We start from the raw sequence: 20,497 nt of genomic DNA, 5'->3' as shown, positions 1-20,497 counted from the left end.
GAAATGTCTCTCTGTAGTTAGTTCATTCACTAATAGTCAAAAAATACAAGGAAAATACAATAATATACATAATCCAGACTCTCATTTTCCATCTTTACATGGCTTAATATGCAATTATTTTACTAATCTATTCCTTTTTAAGAATTTTTATATCATTATTTTATCTATAACTGTTTCTACTCCTTCTTTTATCTTTCCCAAGACTATGCTCATTTATCAGACATATCGTGGCCTGTTCAGAGGCTATTTCTTGTCTGAATATGTCTTTACTGTGTATGGATACTTCTTTTTTTGAGCAGGAGCACTTTTTAAAATGCTAAGCATACATGGCTAAGACTAAGGCTGTGGCTTTTGGCTTCACCCTATCCAACATGGTGGAGATACATTCATTGCAGCTATACGAGCCATGCTCACCACCCCAGCTCCAGGGATACAGCAGGTTATGTCACCATTAAACAACTTGTGGCACTCTGCTCAAAAACCCTATTTCAGTGCTCTGTAGGAGGAACTCCCAAAAGAGCCAGAGCTATTCATGCCAAAGGAAGCAAGTTTAGTATAAACCAGAAAGCCATCTTTCAAAGAAGCTATGCTTCTGCATGTGACCAGCAAATAGAGCCTACCTGAAAAAAATGTGACTACCAAGAAGCTTCAATTGACTTCTACTTTTTTGGGTCCAGAAGCCCCGCTTTTCAAGATTTTTTTAGGCTTTATATGGGTTTAGTGCATTGGGCACTATTATGTAAATGGAGCCTGATTATCACGCAGAAACTATTCTAATTACAACACTGTTTGACCAATGCCTCAGGCATATTTCTAGCCAGCTTGTACATCTTAAATTAACCCAGTTTCATTATTTTATATTTTAGTATGAGGCTTGCGTGTTGGGACCTTTTGGAGTGCGGCCTCCAGCTGCTCTTCCCCCCTAGTGATTTGAGCTTCTGAGAGCTGTGTCAAAGTTGTTTACCAAGCCTACTTCCTGAGCATGCATTGCCCTGACCTTGATCGAGGATCAGGCTATGAGGTCTTCACTTGTTGACCTACCTGGCTGGGTTATGTATAAACACCTGTTGGCAAACCTATCTGTGTTAGGTATAAAACCTCTGTGGTACTGTTCAATAGAGGGCAACTAGAGAGGTGTATGCATGATTAATCCTGACGTTCTTCGCTGGGTTTTGGTTCCAGGCCGTGCAACTTGTGGTTTGTTACCTTGCATCATGTTTCTTGGATGGTGACAGGGCATTTGCTAAAGTCCATCTTCTTTCTCCCTGCATTCAGCTTAGTTTTCTCTCCTAGTTATACTCTGCCCTGCCATAGACCAAAACAACATTATTAACCAATGGTTAAAAAAAATTCACAGCATACAGAGGGGAATCCCACATCAATTAGCCCATTCAGAAACTCAACAAATCCTTGATGATTCCAGAATGCATTTCTTCCATACACATGGTTTTCTTCATTGAATAGTTGTGCCTGGTAACTTTGGGCATACAGAAGACAGGGCTTTGTTTAACATTATTTAGTTTTCTTATTATGATCAATATTTTTCGCTTACTTTTATGTTTTTAGATTTATTTGTATTATTTTAATAATACAAATTACATGTGTATGTGTGTCTGTGTGGTATATGTCCATGAGTGTAGTGTCCACATAGGGCAGAAGAGGGCATCAGTTACAGGAAGTTTTGAGGGCTCATGGAGGTGTGAGGACTCTCTGAAAGAACAGCCAGTATTCTTAACCACTCAACCAACTCTCTAGCCCCTCACCATTTTTTTCCTAAAAGAAAATAAAGCTTTGTTTCTTCTCTACCAAGAGCTTTTTAAAACTAGTATGTCAAGATGAAAGCTGTACTCGGGAGGCAGAGGCAGGCGGATCTCTGTGAGTTCGAGACCAGACTGGTCTACAAGAGCTAGTTCCAGGACAGGCTCCAAAACCACAGAGAAACCCTGTCTCGAAAAACCAAAAAAAAAGAAAAAAAAAAAAAGATGAAAGCTATAGGCACAAAATAAGTTGCACAGGGTATTTCTGATCATATTTATTATATAATTTTATGTGTTTGTGTGTTATCTGAGTGTATGTTAGTCTTATAAGTTCCATGCACTAACTGATCATTCACTGGAGCTCCCTGTGGAATGAAACAAGGTCCTTTTCAAGAATGTCAAGTGCTCTTAATGGTAAGCCAATTCTCATATAAAAAGAAAAAGTCTATTATACTTGATTCATGATTAGCAGTAAAATGGAGATTCTTGCCAAAACTTTGCACTCCAAATTGAAGTCCTTTCATAAAGACTAGTGTGAATTAAGTTTCTTTTCACAAATGTTCCACACACACAAAAAAAAAGGATTGGATGGGATACAATAATAGGTATATTAGTGTGAGCTTACTCACGCTACTAATAATAGTAATATCTTTTCCCATTTAGTAGGCTTTCTTTTTGTCTTATTGACTCTGACCTTTGCTTTATAGAACATTCTCAGTTTCAGTAGGTCTCGTTTATTTATTGTTGCTCTCAGGGTCTGTGCTACCGGAGTTATATTTAGGAAGTGGTCTCCTGTGCCCATGCATTAAAGGCTACTTCCCACTTTCTCTTCTATTAGGTTCAGTGTGGTCAGATTTATATTGAGGTCTTTAATCCATTTGGATTTGAGTTTTGTGCATAGGCATAGATATGGATCTATTTTCATTATTCTACATGTTGACATTCAGTTATACCAGCACCATTTGTTGAAGACGCTTTCTTTTTTCCAGTGTATACTTTTAGCTTCTTTGTCAAAAAACAGGTGTTCATAGGTATATGGATTAATACCTGTATCTTTGATTTGATTCCATTGGTCAACCTCCCTGTTTTTTACACAAATACTAAGAATACTAAGCTGTTTTCATTACTGTAGCTGTATAATAGAGCTTGATGTCAGGGACAGTGATGAATGCCTCCAAAAATTTCTTTATTGTTCATGATTGTTTTGGCTGTCCTGGGTTATTTTTTTTCCATATGAAGTTGATTATTGTTCTTTCAAAGTCTGTGAAGAATTGTGTTGGGATTTCAATTAGGATTGCATTTAATCTATAGATCATTTTTGGTAGGATTGCCATTTTTATTATGTTGATCTAAGAGCACGGGAGACCTTATCTTTCCATTTTCTAGCATCTTCTTCAATTTCTTTCTTCAAAGACTTAAAGTTCTTGTTGGAAGGTTTTTACTTCAAGACCATGATGGGTACATCCACTGAAACAGTTTACCTGAGCTGATGGAAGCTCACCAACTCCAGCTGGACAGGCAAAGAAATAGCCTAGGTCCAAACTAGTCCCTCTGATTATGGGTGACGGTTGCATGGCTGGGGAAAACTGCAGGAGCACTGGCAGTGGCATCGGGATGTATCCCTACTGCTTGTACTGGCTTTTTGGAAACCTATTTCCTTTAGATGGATACCTTACTCAGCCTAGGTATGGTAGGGACGACCTTGGACCTTACCCAAAGCAATGTTCTTTACCCTCTCTGAGGAATAGATGGGAGGTGGGGTGGGGGTTATGAGGAGTACCTGGGAGGGGAGAAGGGAGTGGGAATTGGGATTGCTATATAGAATGAAAAAAAAATAGTTTGTTTTCTTTTTCAAAAAAATAATAAGAAAAAGGAGTTGAAATGGGAAAAATGAGTTTTAAGTAACAAAAAATAATAGTAAATGTGAGGTTGAGATTACTTTTGTTGTATTATTTATAGACAACTTACATTAGCATAAATTCTTGCATATTGGTACAAATTCAAATTATATCTGTCATATTGAATGAATATGCTCCTATTTCTGTTTTCAATATTTGTACACCTATGCAAAGTTATTTTGTCATATTGTATTCTTGCATGTTTTTACCTCTTCTTAAGACATTTTGTGTGTTGATACAACTTTAGAATGTATTTGTCATCTTGCACTATACATTTCTACTACTGATCAAGATACTTACATATTGTTTATATTTTGAGGTTATTGTCCTCATTTGCTGCACATTTGTAAAGATTGTTTAATTCTTTTAATATGAAAACTTAGTCTTTAAAGTATATAGGTATATAGGTCATTCATGTTTGTCATACTTATAACTAATCTAAATAGGTTCTTTAGATGCATAGAAATTGTATTCCACATAGGTAGGTAATCTTCAAACACTTCAAACAACTGTGGAATATGACATTTAAACAACAGGATTCTGTTGATGTGAAACATGATTGCTTCTGGCAGAATGTTGGGCATCAAAGACACTCCACTTATTTTCTTCTTCTTTTTTTTTCTTCTTCTTCTTCTTCTTTTTTTTTTTTTTTTTTTTTTTTTTTTTTGGTTTTTCGAGACAGGGTTTCTCTGTAGCTTTGGTGCCTGTCCTGGAACTAGCTCTTGTAGACCAGACTGGTCTCAAACTTCCAGAGATCCACCTGCCTCTGCCTCCCAAGTGCTGGGATTAAAGGCGTGCGCCACCACTGCCTGGCCGGCTTGTTTTCTTCTTGACAAAACTGGACTTTGGGCCATGAACTTCCCCTCCCTTGACCATTGACAAAGTGCACGGCATCCAGACTGGACAAGCAGGATACAAGCAAAAAGACTGCCAAACCTTGCCAAGACAGAGTAAGATGGTCTTTTAAATTTTTCCTACCTTGGAAAATGGTCTGTCAGTTACTCTAGGCCTTAGCCAAAGTTGGTTGCCCCAATGTTGCAAATGAGACATTTGGTGATTGCCCAGGTAGCCAGTTGTCTCTGTTCTTTCTTGCACCATTTGCAAAGTTGCTTGATTGTACTTCCTGTTTACTGAAGTAGTATTGTTTCCTTTCTTGGGTCTTTGATGGTGTTGAAGACTAGATATTCATAGTTCCTTTCCTTTCACGACTTAGCCAAGCCATTATTAAAATAATACTTATACTCCTTAGGATAGGATAACTATTGACATATTTAGCATATGTTTCTTGCTTGATGTTCATGCTGATTGTAATTCTAATTTTTATGTATGTTTTTGAGCCTTTTGTTCCTTGGACAATACTTGATATTTGTTCTTATTGTATATAGTTTTATATTTGGCTTAGAACTCTCTTATTTAAACATAAGTGAGAGGTACTTTGGGAACTACTTCAGCCAATATCCTTTAAGATGCTGGCCTACTTTGTGCATGGTTTCATCTATTATAAATACAGGCGTAAAGCATGCATAGGCTTCTTAGCTGCTGGATTCAGTTCCAGTTTCCAGCATATGCAGAGGACAGTGGATCACCACTTTTTCTGTGAGTTTATCCCTAGATAAATAAACGTTTGTTATACTCCATTCTGGTCTAGTGTGGAACTCTAGATCTAGTTTATTACACAGATTCTGTGTGCTGATAACTTTATTATAGTTGTGATTATATTAATAAATTAATTACATTAAACATATATCCACATGGCAGAATATAGTCATAACAATTTTAGAAAAGTGTGCAGATGTTGAAATACATCATTTTGTTCAAAAGTTTAATTATAATCTTTTTTCAAAGATTTATTTCTTTTTATTTATTTGACACATAATAGTGTTTTGCCTAAATATATGAAGTGTGTGCCTAGTGCCCATGGAGACCAGAAGAAGGTGCTAAGTGTCTTGAAACTGAAATTATAGATGACTGTGATCTGCTGTGCTTGTGCTAGAAACAAATCTGGGTCCTCTGAAAGAACAAATACTCTTACCCACTGGGCCATTTCTCCAACCCCATTATTTAGAATATTTAAAATGTCTTTTAAATAGTTTATTATTATTATTGCTGTTATTAATCAGGATCATAATCACACTTTATTTTTAAATAATGTGTTTTTAATCATTCCAGTAAATAATAAGGTTTATAGGATATTTTCAATAGAAATTACATTGTTACAGTATGTAAAAGTTGGATATGATACCCAACGAGACAGTTTTCCTTCCTTTTGTTTTCCTGAGCCACCTGAGTCCTACCCTAGCCAACTATTATCACTAGATTCTTATATACTTCTTTCATTATTAATTATTGTTATTATTGTGTATATGATGTATTCTAGACCAGCACATCATATGATTTGTGTGTGTGTGTGTGTGCATGTGTGTGTGTGTGTATTAGAGATCCCCTCTATAAGCCAGTTCTCTCTTTCTACTTTTATGTGGACTCTGAGGCTCAAACTGAAGTCATCAGGTTTGTGCTAAGTGCTTTGACACCTTGGTTCATCTCTCTGGCCAGCCACTAGGTTCTTACAGCTCTTTTTGATGTTATTCTGAAGGACCTTCTCATCACCTTATGCATGCGAGATTTTGTTTTGTTTCAATTCATTTCTGAATTTCTTGGAGGTGTCAGCTGAGGGTGCTGCTCAAGATGCCCAGTGGCTTACTGAGGGCATTTTTGTGTTTGTCTGTCTATGTGTTTGTTTGTTGGAAAGCAGGGAACAATGTTTTCTCATAACAAATACAGTTACTGCTTTCCACTCTACCTCAGCACTCAAGTGCTAGCTATGAGCTTTAGTGTTACATAGTTTTTTCTGGTATTGGTCTTTCTGGAGTAAAAGTGATTTTAAATATTAAATTATAAATGAGTGGCGAAAGCCAGCAGTACAACATTGTGAAGCATGACACTGGGGAGCAAATTAAGTGTAAGAACTGTGAGAACCCCCGTTACAAACTTCTCATCTGTTTTTTTAAATAATACTAGAAAAGCCATCAATGCAAGTAACTTCTAAATTTAAACAGAATATCTTGAGAACTTCAGCTTGTCAACAAGATCATTAATCTATTACATATGTCATCATTCTTGGCAAAGCAACACTCAACTGCCCTGAAGTCAACACAAAATGCAAAGTAGATTGCAATTTTCTAACGTCATAGACATTAGTATTCTCTCTGCAACAATAAAGTGGTCTCCCACTATAACTGTATTCGGTGTCACCAAAGACACACAAGCTGCCTTGGTTGAACTCTTATACAAGGCTAACTTTTTTATTTTAATTTTTTTCTTACTTGAAACAGACTCTTATGTATTCCAGGCTGACTTCCAACTATCTGTGTAGTTAAGAATGACCTCAAGCTTTTTACCTGTTGCTTCTACCTACTGACTGGTGAGATCATGATATCCAATTTATTGTAGCACTGGAGTTTGAACCCAGGACTTTCTGCCTGCTAGAAAAACATGCTACCAGCTGAGCTACTATGGCAGGTACTTTCTGCATGCTACCAACTGAGCTATTGTGGCAGATACTTTCTGGATGATAGAAGAGCATGCTGCCAGCTGAGCTATTGTGGCAGGTACTTTCCTTGTTGCTATGACAAAATACTTGATCCAAGCAACTTAAGGAAGGAAAGGCTTATTTTGTTTATTTTGTCACAACAAGGAAGGCATAGGAATGGAGAGTGAGGTGGGAGGCAGACCAACAGTGTTTTTTTTAGCTAGTAGTTTTTTTAATTAGTCTTAGACCCATCCCATGGGATGGTGCCCCCACATTTAAGGTGGGCCTTCCTAATTCATGCAATCTAATCTAGAAAACCTTCACAGACATTCCTAGAGGTTTCTTTCCTAGGTGAACTTAGACCCTGTCAAGGTGTCAATCAATTTAAAACATCAAAGCTGGTGCTCAAGAGTAACTCATGAAACATGGGCAATTCAGGAAAGAAGTTAAATACCTATGTTTGCTTGTTGGCCTTTACAGGAAAATGAGGGCTAACAGATTTGAATCTGCCCTTCTTTCTCCTCTGCAGGTTATATTAATACAAGTATTGAAGATTAGACACAAAATTTTGCTTTAATAGAGAATCAGTATCAAAGACATGCCTCAGAGATGGAGATTTGGACCATGAAAACCTGTACTTACTGACAGAAAGTATTAAGGACATACAGATTTCTTTTCAATGAAACTAGTGTTTCAATGAAACTAGTGTTTCAATGATTCTGTTGCTTTGGCTAGCTCTGTGGTGTGCATTAAGTGGGACTGTTACTATCTTTAAACCTTTGAAGCTATAAGGAAAAATTGATGGTTCTGCCTATCCTTCTTGAACATCCTCTAGTCTACCTAGAATTCTTATTTATTTATTTATTTATTAAAGATTTCTGCCTCCTCCCCGTCACCGCCTCCCATTTCCCTCCCCCTACCCCAATCAAGTTCCCCTCCCTCATCAGCCCTAAGAGCAGTCAGGGTTCCCTGCCCTTTGGGAAGTCCAAGGACCTCCCACCTCCTTCCAGTCTACCTAGAATTGTAATTCTCCAGCCTGCATCAGGCAGGTTGCGCTAAACCAAACATTTAGAAAGAGATGTAAAACAAACAAGTACTTCTTCTTCCTGAAGTTCCATTTGACCTTAAACATTGGCAGGGACATATGAAAATGAAGTTAAAAACCTTTGAATGAGCACGAATATATTAAAAATTCTGATGAATGTTTAACATAAGAATGCTAAACCGTATTGAATTTAAGACTATGGTTCTGTGTTCCTTGGAATATACACTTACTGGCTTTTGCCATAAGGAAGGTAATTTTCAGTAGGAACACTTTAGAAGTATTATGTTGTACAAGGAAAGTGAATGAGATTGAAAATGAGATCATTTGAATAACAAGTGTATTTGTCTGCTTTCTATGAGATTCTGTAGTTCATCTATGCAAAGTATTTTGAAGCAAAGGAAGCCAGTGACTTCCGTAGTTTTAAAGTGTTGATTTTCTGGAAGAGATAACAAAGGCAACTGAAAGATCCAGACTTATTTATGTGATATCACCAATATATAACGTCTTTTTTTTTTTAATGACTTTGTCTCAGAAACTGGGCGCTGTAAAAAGTTTTCATCAGTTTATGCATGTCAGTCTGGGGAGACGCTCAATGGTTACTGTTTGTGCAAGTTTGAGAAAGAGAGCTAGGACCTCCAGAAACCAAATAAGTGCTTTGTGGCTGTGGCAACTAGCCTGCAACTCCAGCCTCTAAAGGTGGAGCCAGGAGATTCCTAGAGAAAGTTGTCTAAAGAGATTAGCCATATCAGCAACCTTGGCTCAGTCAATAAGATGGAAAAAACCTGGAGGAGGACTCCCAACATTAACCTCATGTCTCCACATGTGTGAACATACATGGCTATATACACCCAAACACATGTAGCCCTTCACCTGAAAATATGCAAAACACACACACCACAAAAAAAAAATGGAAAAGGACAAATGATTATTCATTCTACCTGGTGAAGAGAAAACTGCTTCTTTTCAGTAAAACCTCATGATACTGTAAAAACAACATACCGTACAGATTTAATTCTAATATTTAGACTCGGGTCTTGGTTAGAGAATGAAAGTTTACCGTAACTAATTTTTTACTATCTTAAAGTAGAGAAAGTGACCGATGTCAAGTTCATACAATGCTTGCCTTCTCTGCTTCCCATCTTTTATTGCTCTACATTCCTTTTGACTAGGGAACAAAGAGTTATCCATCTTCATTTGATGGGAAAGTAGTATTGTGCTTTGAAGGTCAGACTGAATAGCCTGGCCGTTTAGCAAACACCGGATTCTACCTGCTGCTGTGCTAATGCTTTCTGCTAGGAGGCATTCAGAACTGTAGTCAACAACTGCTCTGAAAATGGATTGTGTGATTTACCGTCACTTTCCAGCCAGAAACACAGAAAATGGTGACCTAAAACCAGCAGAGAAAAGCACTGTAACTTTCAGATGCACATTCCATGTGCATAATTGATTCCTGGAAAGGTTATTACCCTGAGCCTGTGTGCGCATAGAGCTACGGCAGTGATGAGTTCCTAACCACTAAGGCCCTGGCTTTGTTTTACATAATTCTAAAGTAAATGCCATGCTTCTTCTTTGGGAATTCTAGGATTGGTATTTGGAAAAGCAATTGTTCCAGAGTGGATATCAAGTTGAAGGAACAACACTTTCCAAACAGAAGGACCGCCTGTGTGGCCAGTACACTAAGCTTTCCAAAGCACAGACAGCTACTTCATTCCCTTTGGAATTGAAATGCAATTAGATATTGAGGATGAGTGCTAAATATAAACAGAGAAGGCCAAGTATATTCCTTTCTTTCTGTTTTGTTTTTGTGGCATATTTGCAGGAAGAATTAGCTACTCAAACACGCTAGAATCCTTAATTGAAACACAGATCCAATGACTTGGTAATACCTCATCATCTTTCCAGCTTATCAGAACTCTAAAGCACTGGTCTTTTCTTATATTTGCAAGCAATTGCAAAGATGATATGTGAATTAATTTAAAGAATGTGCCATTAAGAGAAACGGAGAGCAAAATAATATTGCATATAACTTAAAATGAGGAAAAGGATTATGTTTGTCCTAGTTGGCTTTAGCTGCCAACATAACAGCCCAGATTCATGTACTGAAAGCAGAATCCATAACTGAGGAATTTCTTTTATCAGATTAGCCTATGGGGGACTGTCTTGATTGTTCGCTGGTGGAGGAAGGCCCGCTCACTTAAGGCAGCACCATCCTGAACTAATCATGAGCCAGCAAGTGAGCCAGCAAGTTATGATCTTACATGATTTCTGCTTTAGTTTCTGCCTTGATATACCTCAATGATGGATTATGACCCGAAAGTGTAAGTCAAATAAACCCTTTCTTCTCCAAACTGACTTTGGAGAGACTGATTTTTATCACAGCAACAGAAAGGAAATGTGAGCAGTATGAGCAATGTTGGATAAGGGAGAATAAATAATAAACAAGGAGAAGGTGAAAATAAGGATTATTATAAACATTCCAGTTATGAGTGTCTTATTTCAGAGAGAAAAGAAACATAGCACAATGTATAAGCAGGATAAGTTAACCAAAATTAACAGCCTTTAAAAATATGTTATATATATTAAATATGTTTCCCAATTTTTAAAATTTGTAAAAGCAAAAGTCACAAGACACAGTAAAGAGAAAGCACAATTTGAGGTGATTAAGAAGAAATGTGGGCAGGTGGTGGTGGTACACACCTTAATCCCAGCACTTGAGAGGCAAAGCCAGGCAGATCTCTGTGAGTTCAAGGGTAGTCTGGTCTACAGAGTGAGTTTCAGGACAGACAGGACTGTTTCACAAAGAAATCCTGTCTCAAAACCAAAACAAAACAAAAAAAGAAAGGGAAAAAATGAAGTCTAGTAATAATCATGAGTGAATATAATAATCTTAGGTTGAAAATTCATGCTTTACTTTTTAAAAAATTGTGTGTATAGATCATATGCAAGAAGAACTTAAATTATAAGTCTCTAGAAGACAAAAAAGTAGAAAGATGGAGAAAATTTGACCAGAAAAATGCAGCTGCTGATGTCTACAAATGGTGGGCAAACTTGGCTCCACGAGAAAGGATGGTTTCTACCCTCCAGCTCCATCCCTGCTTCCTCCTTTCCCCACCGACTTATTCACGCAGGCATCTGTTCCATGGCAGTGCTTTTCACAAGCCATCTTTATCTGTTTTTGTCTTATTTCTAGCTTACAATTTTCAAAGTTTGGGATGTTTACATTCTTAATTCTAGTGGTAATTATTCACTATGTATATTACAGATTCATGGCCTAACATGACATTAACTTAATATTTATAATCATGCATTTCTTTAATGAAATTATAGCATCTGAAAACAAAATCATACACTATTCTTATTCACACATTTTCCTCAAGCTGTCCACTGCCCTCGAACTTACTGAAAGGTGGACCTGTGTCTCCTGGCATTTCTGAAGAAAGTCAATATGTGTCAAAGATCTATTGAAAAAAATCACTTATAAAGTGACATAAAATGACATTCAAAGTTCCTTCAGGATGTTTGACAAATATGCCAAGCTCTGTTTTTATGTTTTCTAAGCAATCCTCTAATCAAATTTTAAAATGGGGATGAGGGCTCACTAAGGTCTGAGAGGGACTTATCTTCTCTAGACTGAGCTAGGGTTCTCCCCAGCCAGAAGCATGCTAAGGACAGGGTCACTATAGTTTATTCATTCACACCTTGGACAGTGTCCAACATTTAATAGTCAATAAATGATACTGTGAAATGTGAGAGAATTCTCAGTCTAGGATAATCTGTTTCACTCCTGTGGCTTGCAAAGGGCATGTGGTTCAAAAGTTTCCAAAAGCTGTTATCCAGCTCTGGCTCTGGGGGAAACCAGTTCAGGAATGAATGAACCAAAGAAGTTAAGACAAGATGTCAATACTGTCACTAGGAATGGTACTCTTAAACCAGGACTGCCTGAGGCAAAGCTGAGTGCCTGTTCTGGGAAACAAACTACAGATAGATGCTTCCAACGAGATGAGGACACAATGACCTGGGTGTTCCGAGTTTATCCCACTGGCCATTGAGAAGTTGCCACAGAACCTCCTTTCTATTGACATGATATAAAGTTGCTTGCTGCAAATTTCTTTGAACATAATGTTTCAAAGTTGACAATATATAAATAATTTTATATAAATCCAGTGGGTACACAGTAGAGTATATGGTAAAACCCAGGTGCATTCCTCTGTGCCCAAAGCTACTTTCTCTAGAGACAAGCACAGATTCTAGATGCTGTAGTAACATGTGTATGTCTGTGTAAGTATGTGTGTAAGTATGAATATATGAATATATAAATATTTTATTCTTGGTACATGTACATATTTATATGTATTTGTATTTAAGACAATAGTTCCATGTAATAGGATATTATAATTAAATCTTACTTTTAAATTTACCCTCTTATTCATAATTATTTTCATTTTCAATTTTATTATATTTAAAGGCTCCATTTCAGATACTTATGGTTGGTATGCAACATTACTTCTTGTGTGAATGAGGGAATGCATTTTTTTAATTAATTTATTTATTAAAGATTTCTGCCTCCTCCCCGCCACCGCCTCCCATTTCCCTCCCCCTCCCCCAATCAACTCCCCCTCCCTCAGCAGCTCGAAGAGCAGTCAGGGTTCCCTGCCCTGTGGGAAGTCCAAGGACCGAGGGAATGCTTTTATAATCATTTATACTTCCCCTAAATTCTAGTAATCAACTGGCAAACATTGGGGATGCTTTGTTCTGAAGCCAAGCTCTAGCATGTACTGCTTTTTTCCTATATGTTATTCATCCTTCAACATTCATGTCTAAAATTTCCTCCTGCTTCAACCTGGAGTTTCCTTCCTTGATATAACACACACTTCATTCCTCAGGATCTGCTTTTGAGATCATGCAATCCAACAAAATGGGTCCAGAGGTCAACTTTTGAGGCAGCTTAAGGCAGGAGCCACCCTCCCAGTCATCATCCCTACTGCCACATGGAAAGTGAGTGGCTAATACACACATGAGCCACGTCAGAGTCAAACCAGCCCTGCTCCCACAACCAATCCAAGTCTGGGATGGGCACAGTCTTTAACACAATGAGCTGAACAGATACCTGAAATTGTGGTAAAAGAAAAGCGTTAAGTGGCTGAATGTCTTCTTCTTTTTTTCTCCAGATAGCAACTTCATCCTGGCCAACGCCCAGGTGGCAAAAGGTTTCCCCATAGTCTATTGTTCCGATGGCTTCTGTGAGTTGGCTGGGTTTGCACGAACTGAAGTCATGCAGAAGAGCTGCAGTTGCAAGTTTTTGTTTGGTGTGGAGACCAACGAGCAGCTGATGCTTCAGATAGAAAAGTCTCTGGAAGAAAAGATCGAGTTCAAAGGAGAAATTGTGTTCTACAAGAAGAATGGTGAGTTGCCTTGCTTTGGCACCTACTGGAGAGGGTGAGGTATCTTTGGCTGCTCTATGTTCATTGTGGCTGAACAGTATTTCACATAAATATGGTGTTCGGGAGAAATTTCAGGGATGACATAGATGATGGCCCTATTTTCATCACTAGAAGCATAAATCAAATGTAAATATAAATGAAACCCCAAACTGTGCTATATCAGTATATGAGCATATACTGAGTAACATTGGCATGTTCAAACAAGCTCTGTTGGTACCACTTTATAGACATTTGGAAAGAGTACACATGCACAGTTGTGAATAAGTAACTTTTATCCAGGGATGGTTTTCCAAACTTCATACTTTAAGAAATATATGTCAGTCTTTGTCAATTAAAGCAGAATTCCCAGGGTTTCCTGTCAGAAAGGAAGTTAATTTAAGGGGCATCATGTAGAGCCATTTTTACTACAGTCTGAAATTGTCAACACAAAGTGGGATGGAGCAGAGTAAGCTTGCTGGGACTAAAAACTCCCAGTGAAGGAACAAAGCCAAGTTGTTCTCTGTGAGTGGGTTTTTTTCTTTGAGGCTCTTCTCCGGAATAGGAAGGACCTAGAACTGGCATCGCATCTGTGGTGCCACCATCCCATGTGAGAGTAGAAGTCGCTAGCTCATGGGCCCTGCAGGGACTCCGAGAGGTGACAAGCGAAGGGAATTAGAAGACGTCATCCTTTCATCTTACTGACAGACGCTCATCAGCTTTAGCTGAGAATATAGATATCCAGGTAGAGAAAATATTTCTAGCCTTCTTTGTAATCGGACATTGCAATGATTTGGGTCAATGACACATGAAAAGGACTAACTGAATTTCTAGGGAAAATCCCTTAAAGTGAAATTATCTTCCCTCCAATTTCTCTTTTCCCTTTTGCCTTGGTACTATGGACAGAATTGTCTTGTCAAGAGGTCATGTCGTGAAGCTATAACCCCTAGTGGGGTTGTGCTTTAAGGCTTTAAACTTAGGTGATTAAGACTTAATGGGGCAATCAAGTGAGGCCCTAGGCTACTATGACTCCTGTTCTTATAAGCAGTGGAGGATGCAAACAGGGATGTGCACTCTGTGGAGACTGTGTGAGGAGTGAGGACACTCTAGCTCAAAGCTTCTGGCCCCTGGCAGTGTTGACATTGCCAACCCTGGGAGGCTGTCTAGGCATTGTGGAGTATCAACAGCACTGTGGCCTCTAGTCCTCAGTATTGGAGGGTACTGAAGTCATTGTCAGAAAAAAAACAAAAAACAAAAAAAAAACAGAAAGTTCATCCACCTTTAGATAGTGCATGTCCTTGGAGGGCATTTTCTGATCACACGGCTTTAGGACACACAGTCATTGTGACCTTTTGGAGAGCACCCGTCCAGGACAAGATGCCCCAGTTCTTTGGCACTAAAACCATAGTTCAGACCATTGTGTTTTTTCGGTGACAATAGAAAATGTCTAAATAGCAAATATGATCAAATGAAAGAATTCTAGCTCTGTGTAATTACACCACAGTGAGAGAAAAGCACCTGAGATAAAAGAACATGGGTAAGTCGCTGGGGCTGCAGACTGGCAGGGACTGATAAAGCCACCATCCTGGGGAACAAAGGGGAAAGATATCCTTTGTGCAGAATACCTGCTGACTACAGAGTCAACCTTCCTCAGGATGGTGCCTTGTGTAGGTCACTCCACATCCGTTTAGTGTCTTTGTTTTTATGCTTCTTCAAAATTTCCAGTATGTTCCTACTGAGAGACATGAGCCAAGAGGCATAATCTAAGAGAAGACCAAAGGGTGGAAGCTTTGGAGGTGGTGTTGATCTAAACTAGGAAGCACATTGTGGAGGCACTATCTAAAATATCTACAAGAATTTCCTAAATCCATTTTCTTAAGTATGCCTATAACCTAGGACAAATGTGAGCAGAAATCATGGCGCCAGTTTTCTCTAAGTAGTCTCTGCATGAAATTCTCTGACATTCTGAGCAACTAATTGATCTAATGTTAAGTAATTGGGATTGCCATCTACACTGTGCTGCACCAGAAGCCTGTGTATGAACATCTGTCTCTGCGTGCAGCTGAGACTCTGAAAGTACGTGCATTAGTGACTGTCCCGTTCCTAGAGCTCAGGGCCTGGAGTCTTGAGAAACATTTGTCTGCTGGTTGTTCCTTAATGAATGCCTGTGGAAAGAAATGGAAATTGATTCATTAGGGGGATTTATGGATACATAAATTACGTTCACGACATAAATGGTCTCCCTTTTCTCATTCAAGGGGCATGTTCTCCTTAATAAGCTCTGCAAATGCCTCCTTCCAGGCAGCTGTTGGCCCATTGATTCATGTCTGATCAGATGCCACAGTGGGCATTTATAACTGAGGTTTGTGGCTGGTGATGTTCCCCAAGTGACCTTACTGTCCTCTGTCTTGTAGCATCTACAAATTTTGTGTGTTCCTTCTTCCTTCATGAGGACACCAATGGTAAAGAAACTTATTTATGCATCCATCCCTCACTCAAAAATAATGAAAATTTGAGCAAAAAACTTGTTAATTTCTTCATGCTATCACATTTTATATAAAAAAAAATAGGGTGTGTCCTCTGTCTTTGGTACAAGGTCTGCCTGGCTCGTAACTTCCCTTCAGTGCCACTGAGACAAGGAGAAAGGCTGCTTCAGTCTTTCCAAGAGGCTGTCCAACCAGTTAGTATGTTATATGTGAGGCCATCTCTGGCATTTTCTCAAAGTCACTCAACCCATGGTCAACAAGGTGACACAGGTGCCACCAGATATTTTGTCCCATCTCTACTATTGCTAGGAGTCTTGCTGGGGTCATCCTCATTTGTGTTTTCTACGTATTGCAGAAGGTCATACTGATTGAAACTGCCAGTCTCGGCCACTGCATGTTCATCAAAATGTATCTTCTCCTAAGAAACTAATTTCCACAGAGCCAATAACATCACTTACCCTCCCTGGGAAAAGGAAAAACAGTAGTCAGAAATATAAAAGGTGTCTTAATACAAAGATTTAAGAAAGAAATTCAAATTTTGCATTGTAACTACAAAAAAATCCAACTTTCTATCTATCTAGCTTTCTTTATCTAACTTTCTTTTATTATTTTTTTTCATTTATTTTGAATACCAACCAGTTTCTCAATCCTCCTCTCCTCATGTTCTCTCCCTGTTACAAGGAGCTGGTCCCTTTTTTTCTTCTGGTCACCCAGCTAGCTTACACACAAAATAACCACATATAAACTGTATTAATTAAATCACTGCCTGGCCCATTATTTCCAGACTCCTATTGGCTAATACTCACATCTTGATTTAACCAATTTCTATTAATCCATATATCACCAAGAGGTCATGTCTTATCAGGAAAGGTTCAGCATGTCTGATTCTGGTGGCTCCATGGCAATTCTCTCTCTTTCTGCTTTCTTTCTCCCAGAATTCAGTTCTGTCTTCTCCGCCCTATCAACTAGGCCAAGGCAATTTCTTTATTCATTATCCTATAAAAGCAACACACAAACAAAAGGAACTGTTACACCACCTCCCCACACCTCCCTGTTCTCCCCTGCATCCACTCTTCCTCTGTCTCTATTCAGAAAGGGGCAAACCTCCCATAAGAATCAACAAAGCATGACACAATAAGCACCAAGTTGTGGTGAGACAGCGCAACATGGGAAATGGATTCCGAAAAGTCAAGTGCCAGGGATAGATTCTGGTCTCACTGCTAGGAACCCCACAAGCAGATCAAGCTACACAACTGTCATACACATTCAGAGGGCCTAGGTTGGTCCCATGCAGGCTTCCTAGCTGTCAGAACTGAGTCCTTGAGTTCCCAGGAGTTCAGGTCAGCTATCTCTGTGGGTTCTCCCCCTGGCTCATAGAATCCTTCTTCTCTCTCTGCAACACAATTCCTGGAGCAAGGCCCAGTGCTTGGCTGTGGATCTTTGCATCTACTTCCATCAGTTACTGAATGGAGGCTCCCTGATGACAATTAGGATAGTCATCAATCTGATTACAGGGGAAGGCCAGTTCTGACATCCTCTCTACTATTGCTAGGAGTCTTGCTGGGGTCATCCTCATGAATTCCTGGGAGTTTCTCTGGTACCAGGTTTCTCCCAAACTCCAAAATGCTCTCCCATCAAGATATCCCTTTCATTATTCTCCCTGTCTATCCCAACCCAATATAATCTCTCATGTTTCCATACTTCCATCCCCGAAATCCTCACATCACCCCTGCCCCTAGTTTACCATCTATTTCCTCTTCCCAGGGAAATACATGCATCTCTCTTTGGGCGCTCCTTGTTAACTAGCTTCTCTGGGGATGTGGATTGTATCCTTTACTTTACCGCTAATAGCCACTAATGAGTGAGTAGATACCATGTTTGTCTTTCTGGACTTGGGTTACCTCACTCAGTATGATTTTCTCTCATTCCATTCATTTGCCTGCAATTTTCATGATGTTATTTTTATTTTACCACTGAGTAATACTTCAATGTGTAGACATACCTTATTTTCTTTATCCATTCTTCAGTTGAGGGCCATTTAGGTTGTCAGGTTTTGGCTCTTGCAAATGACGCTACTATGAATATAGTTGAACAAGTGTCTTTGTTATATGACTGAGCATTCTTTGGGTATATGACCAAGATTGCTATACATATCTAGGTCTCGAGGCAGATTGATTCTCAATTTTCTGAGAAACTGCATACAGATTGGCTGTACATGTTTGCATTCTAACCAGTAGCGAAGAAGTATTTCCCCTTATTCCATATCCTCTCCAACAAAGACTGTCATTAGTGTTTTTGATCTTCACCATTCTGACAGGTATAAGATTGTATTTCAGAGTCATTTAGATTTATATTTCCCTGATTGCCAAGGATGTTGAACAATTCTTTAAGTGTATCTCGACCATTTGAGATTCTTCTGCTGAGAATTTTGTTTTAAATCTCTACCCCATTTTTAAACTAAGTTTTTGGTATTTTGATGTGTTGGAGGAGGACCTCCCACACCATTGATGTTTAGTTTGTCTTATGCATGGTGATAGATATGAATCTATTTGCATTCTCCTACAGGTCAGCATTCAGTTACAACAGCACTATTTGTTGAAGATGCTTTCTCTTTTTTTTTCATTTTATAATTTTGGTTTCTTTGTCAAAAATCAAGTGTTCATAGGTATGTGGATTTACATCAAGGCCCTCAATGAAATTCCATTAATCTACCTGTCTATTTTTATGTCAATATCATGCTGTTTTTATTGCTATAGCTCTATAGTAGAGCTTGAAGTTAGGGGTGGTGATACCTTTGTAAGTTCCTCTATTATACAATTATTTTGTTATCCTGGATTTTTTTGTTTTTCAATAAAAAGTTGAGAATTGTTCTTTTGAGGTTGGTAATGAATTGTTTTTGAATTTTGATGGGGATTGTATTAAATCTGTAGATCCATGAGCACACTAGAACTTTCCATTTTCTGGTGTATTCTACAATTTCTTTCTTAAAGACCTAAAGTTCTTGTCTTATAGGTCTTTCACTGGTTAGAGTCACTTAAAGATATTTTATGTTATTTGTTGCTATTGTAAACGGTGATGTTTCTCTGACTCCTTCTTCAGCGCTTTTATCATTTTTACACAGGACTACTGATATTTTTTTATTCTTGTATTCTGACATATTACTGAAGTTATTTATCAGCTGTAGGAATTCCCTGATAGAATTTTTAGGGTCAGCTAATGTATAAAATCATATCATCTTCAAATAGCACAAGTTCGACTTCTTTTCCGATTAGCATTCCCTTGTTTTGTTGTCTTATAACTCTGGCTACAACTTTGAGTACTGTATTGAATAGATACAGAAACAGTGAACAACCTTGACTTCTTCCTAATTTTAGTGGAATAGCTTTGAGTTTCTATCCATTTAATTTGATGTTGTCTGGCAGATTGCTGTTTATTGCTTTTATTATCTCTATGTATGTGTCTTGTAACTCTGATTGCTCCAACACCTTTATCATGAAGGGGTATTGGATTTTGTAAAAGGCTTTCTCAGTGTCTAATGAGATGATCATGTGGGTTTTCTCTTTCAGTTTGTTTATATAGTGAATTACATCAATAGATTTTTCTTTTTTTTTTCTAGCCTCTTTTTTTTATTCTTTTTTAATTAAAATTTCCAACTGCTCCCCGTTTCCCATTTCCCTCCCCTCCTCCCACACATTGCCCCCTCCCCCCACTCCCCTCCCCCATCCCCACTCCTCTTCTCCTCCCCCCAGTCCATTCCCCCTCCCTCTCGATACTGAAGAGCAGTCCAAATTCCCTGCCCTACAGGAAGACCAAGGTCCTCCCACTTCCATCCAGGCCCAGGAAGGTGAGCATCAAAACAGGCTAAGCTCCCACAAAGCCAGTTCATGTATTAGGATCGAAACCTAGTGCCATTGTCCTTGGCTTCTCATCAGCCTTCATTGTCCGCCATGTTCAGAGAGTCCAGTTTCAACCCATGCTTATTCAGTCCCAGTCCAGCTGGCCTTGAAGAGCTCCCAATAGATCAGTTCCACTGTCACAGTGGGTGGGTGCACGCCTCGTGGTCCTGATTTCCTTGCTCATGTTCTCCCTCCTTTTGCTCCTCATTTGGACCTTAAGAGCTCAGACCGTTGCTCCAATTTGGGTCTCTGTCTCTCTCTCGATCTATCGCCAGTTGAAAGTTCCTGTGCCATTCTCCTTGGCCTCTCGTCAGCTCTCATTGTCCGCCACATTCCGAGAGTCCGGTTTTATCCCATGTTTTTTTTCAGTAGCAGTCCAGCTGACCTTGGTGAGCTCCCAATAGATCGGCCCCACTGTCTCAGTGGTTGGGTGCACCCCTCATGGTCCTGACTTCCTTGTTCATGTTCT

At 38.8% G+C, this 20,497-nt stretch overlaps 1 protein-coding gene across 1 annotated transcript in view; it reads left to right on the top strand.

The window, feature by feature from the left end:
• Kcnh8 (potassium voltage-gated channel subfamily H member 8) overlaps positions 1 to 20,497 on the top strand; it is a 461,323-nt gene that overhangs the window by 156,990 nt on the left and 283,836 nt on the right. Inside the window, exon 2 of the mRNA XM_057751424.1 lies at positions 13,398 to 13,631. Within this exon, the coding sequence (XP_057607407.1) occupies positions 13,398 to 13,631 (234 nt within the window). The remainder of the gene's footprint in view (positions 1 to 13,397; positions 13,632 to 20,497) is intronic.

This window comes from Chionomys nivalis, chromosome 19 (assembly GCF_950005125.1).
Source record: "Chionomys nivalis chromosome 19, mChiNiv1.1, whole genome shotgun sequence".
Lineage (NCBI taxonomy): Eukaryota > Metazoa > Chordata > Mammalia > Rodentia > Cricetidae > Chionomys > Chionomys nivalis.
This window is presented reverse-complemented; position numbering and strand designations above follow the sequence as displayed.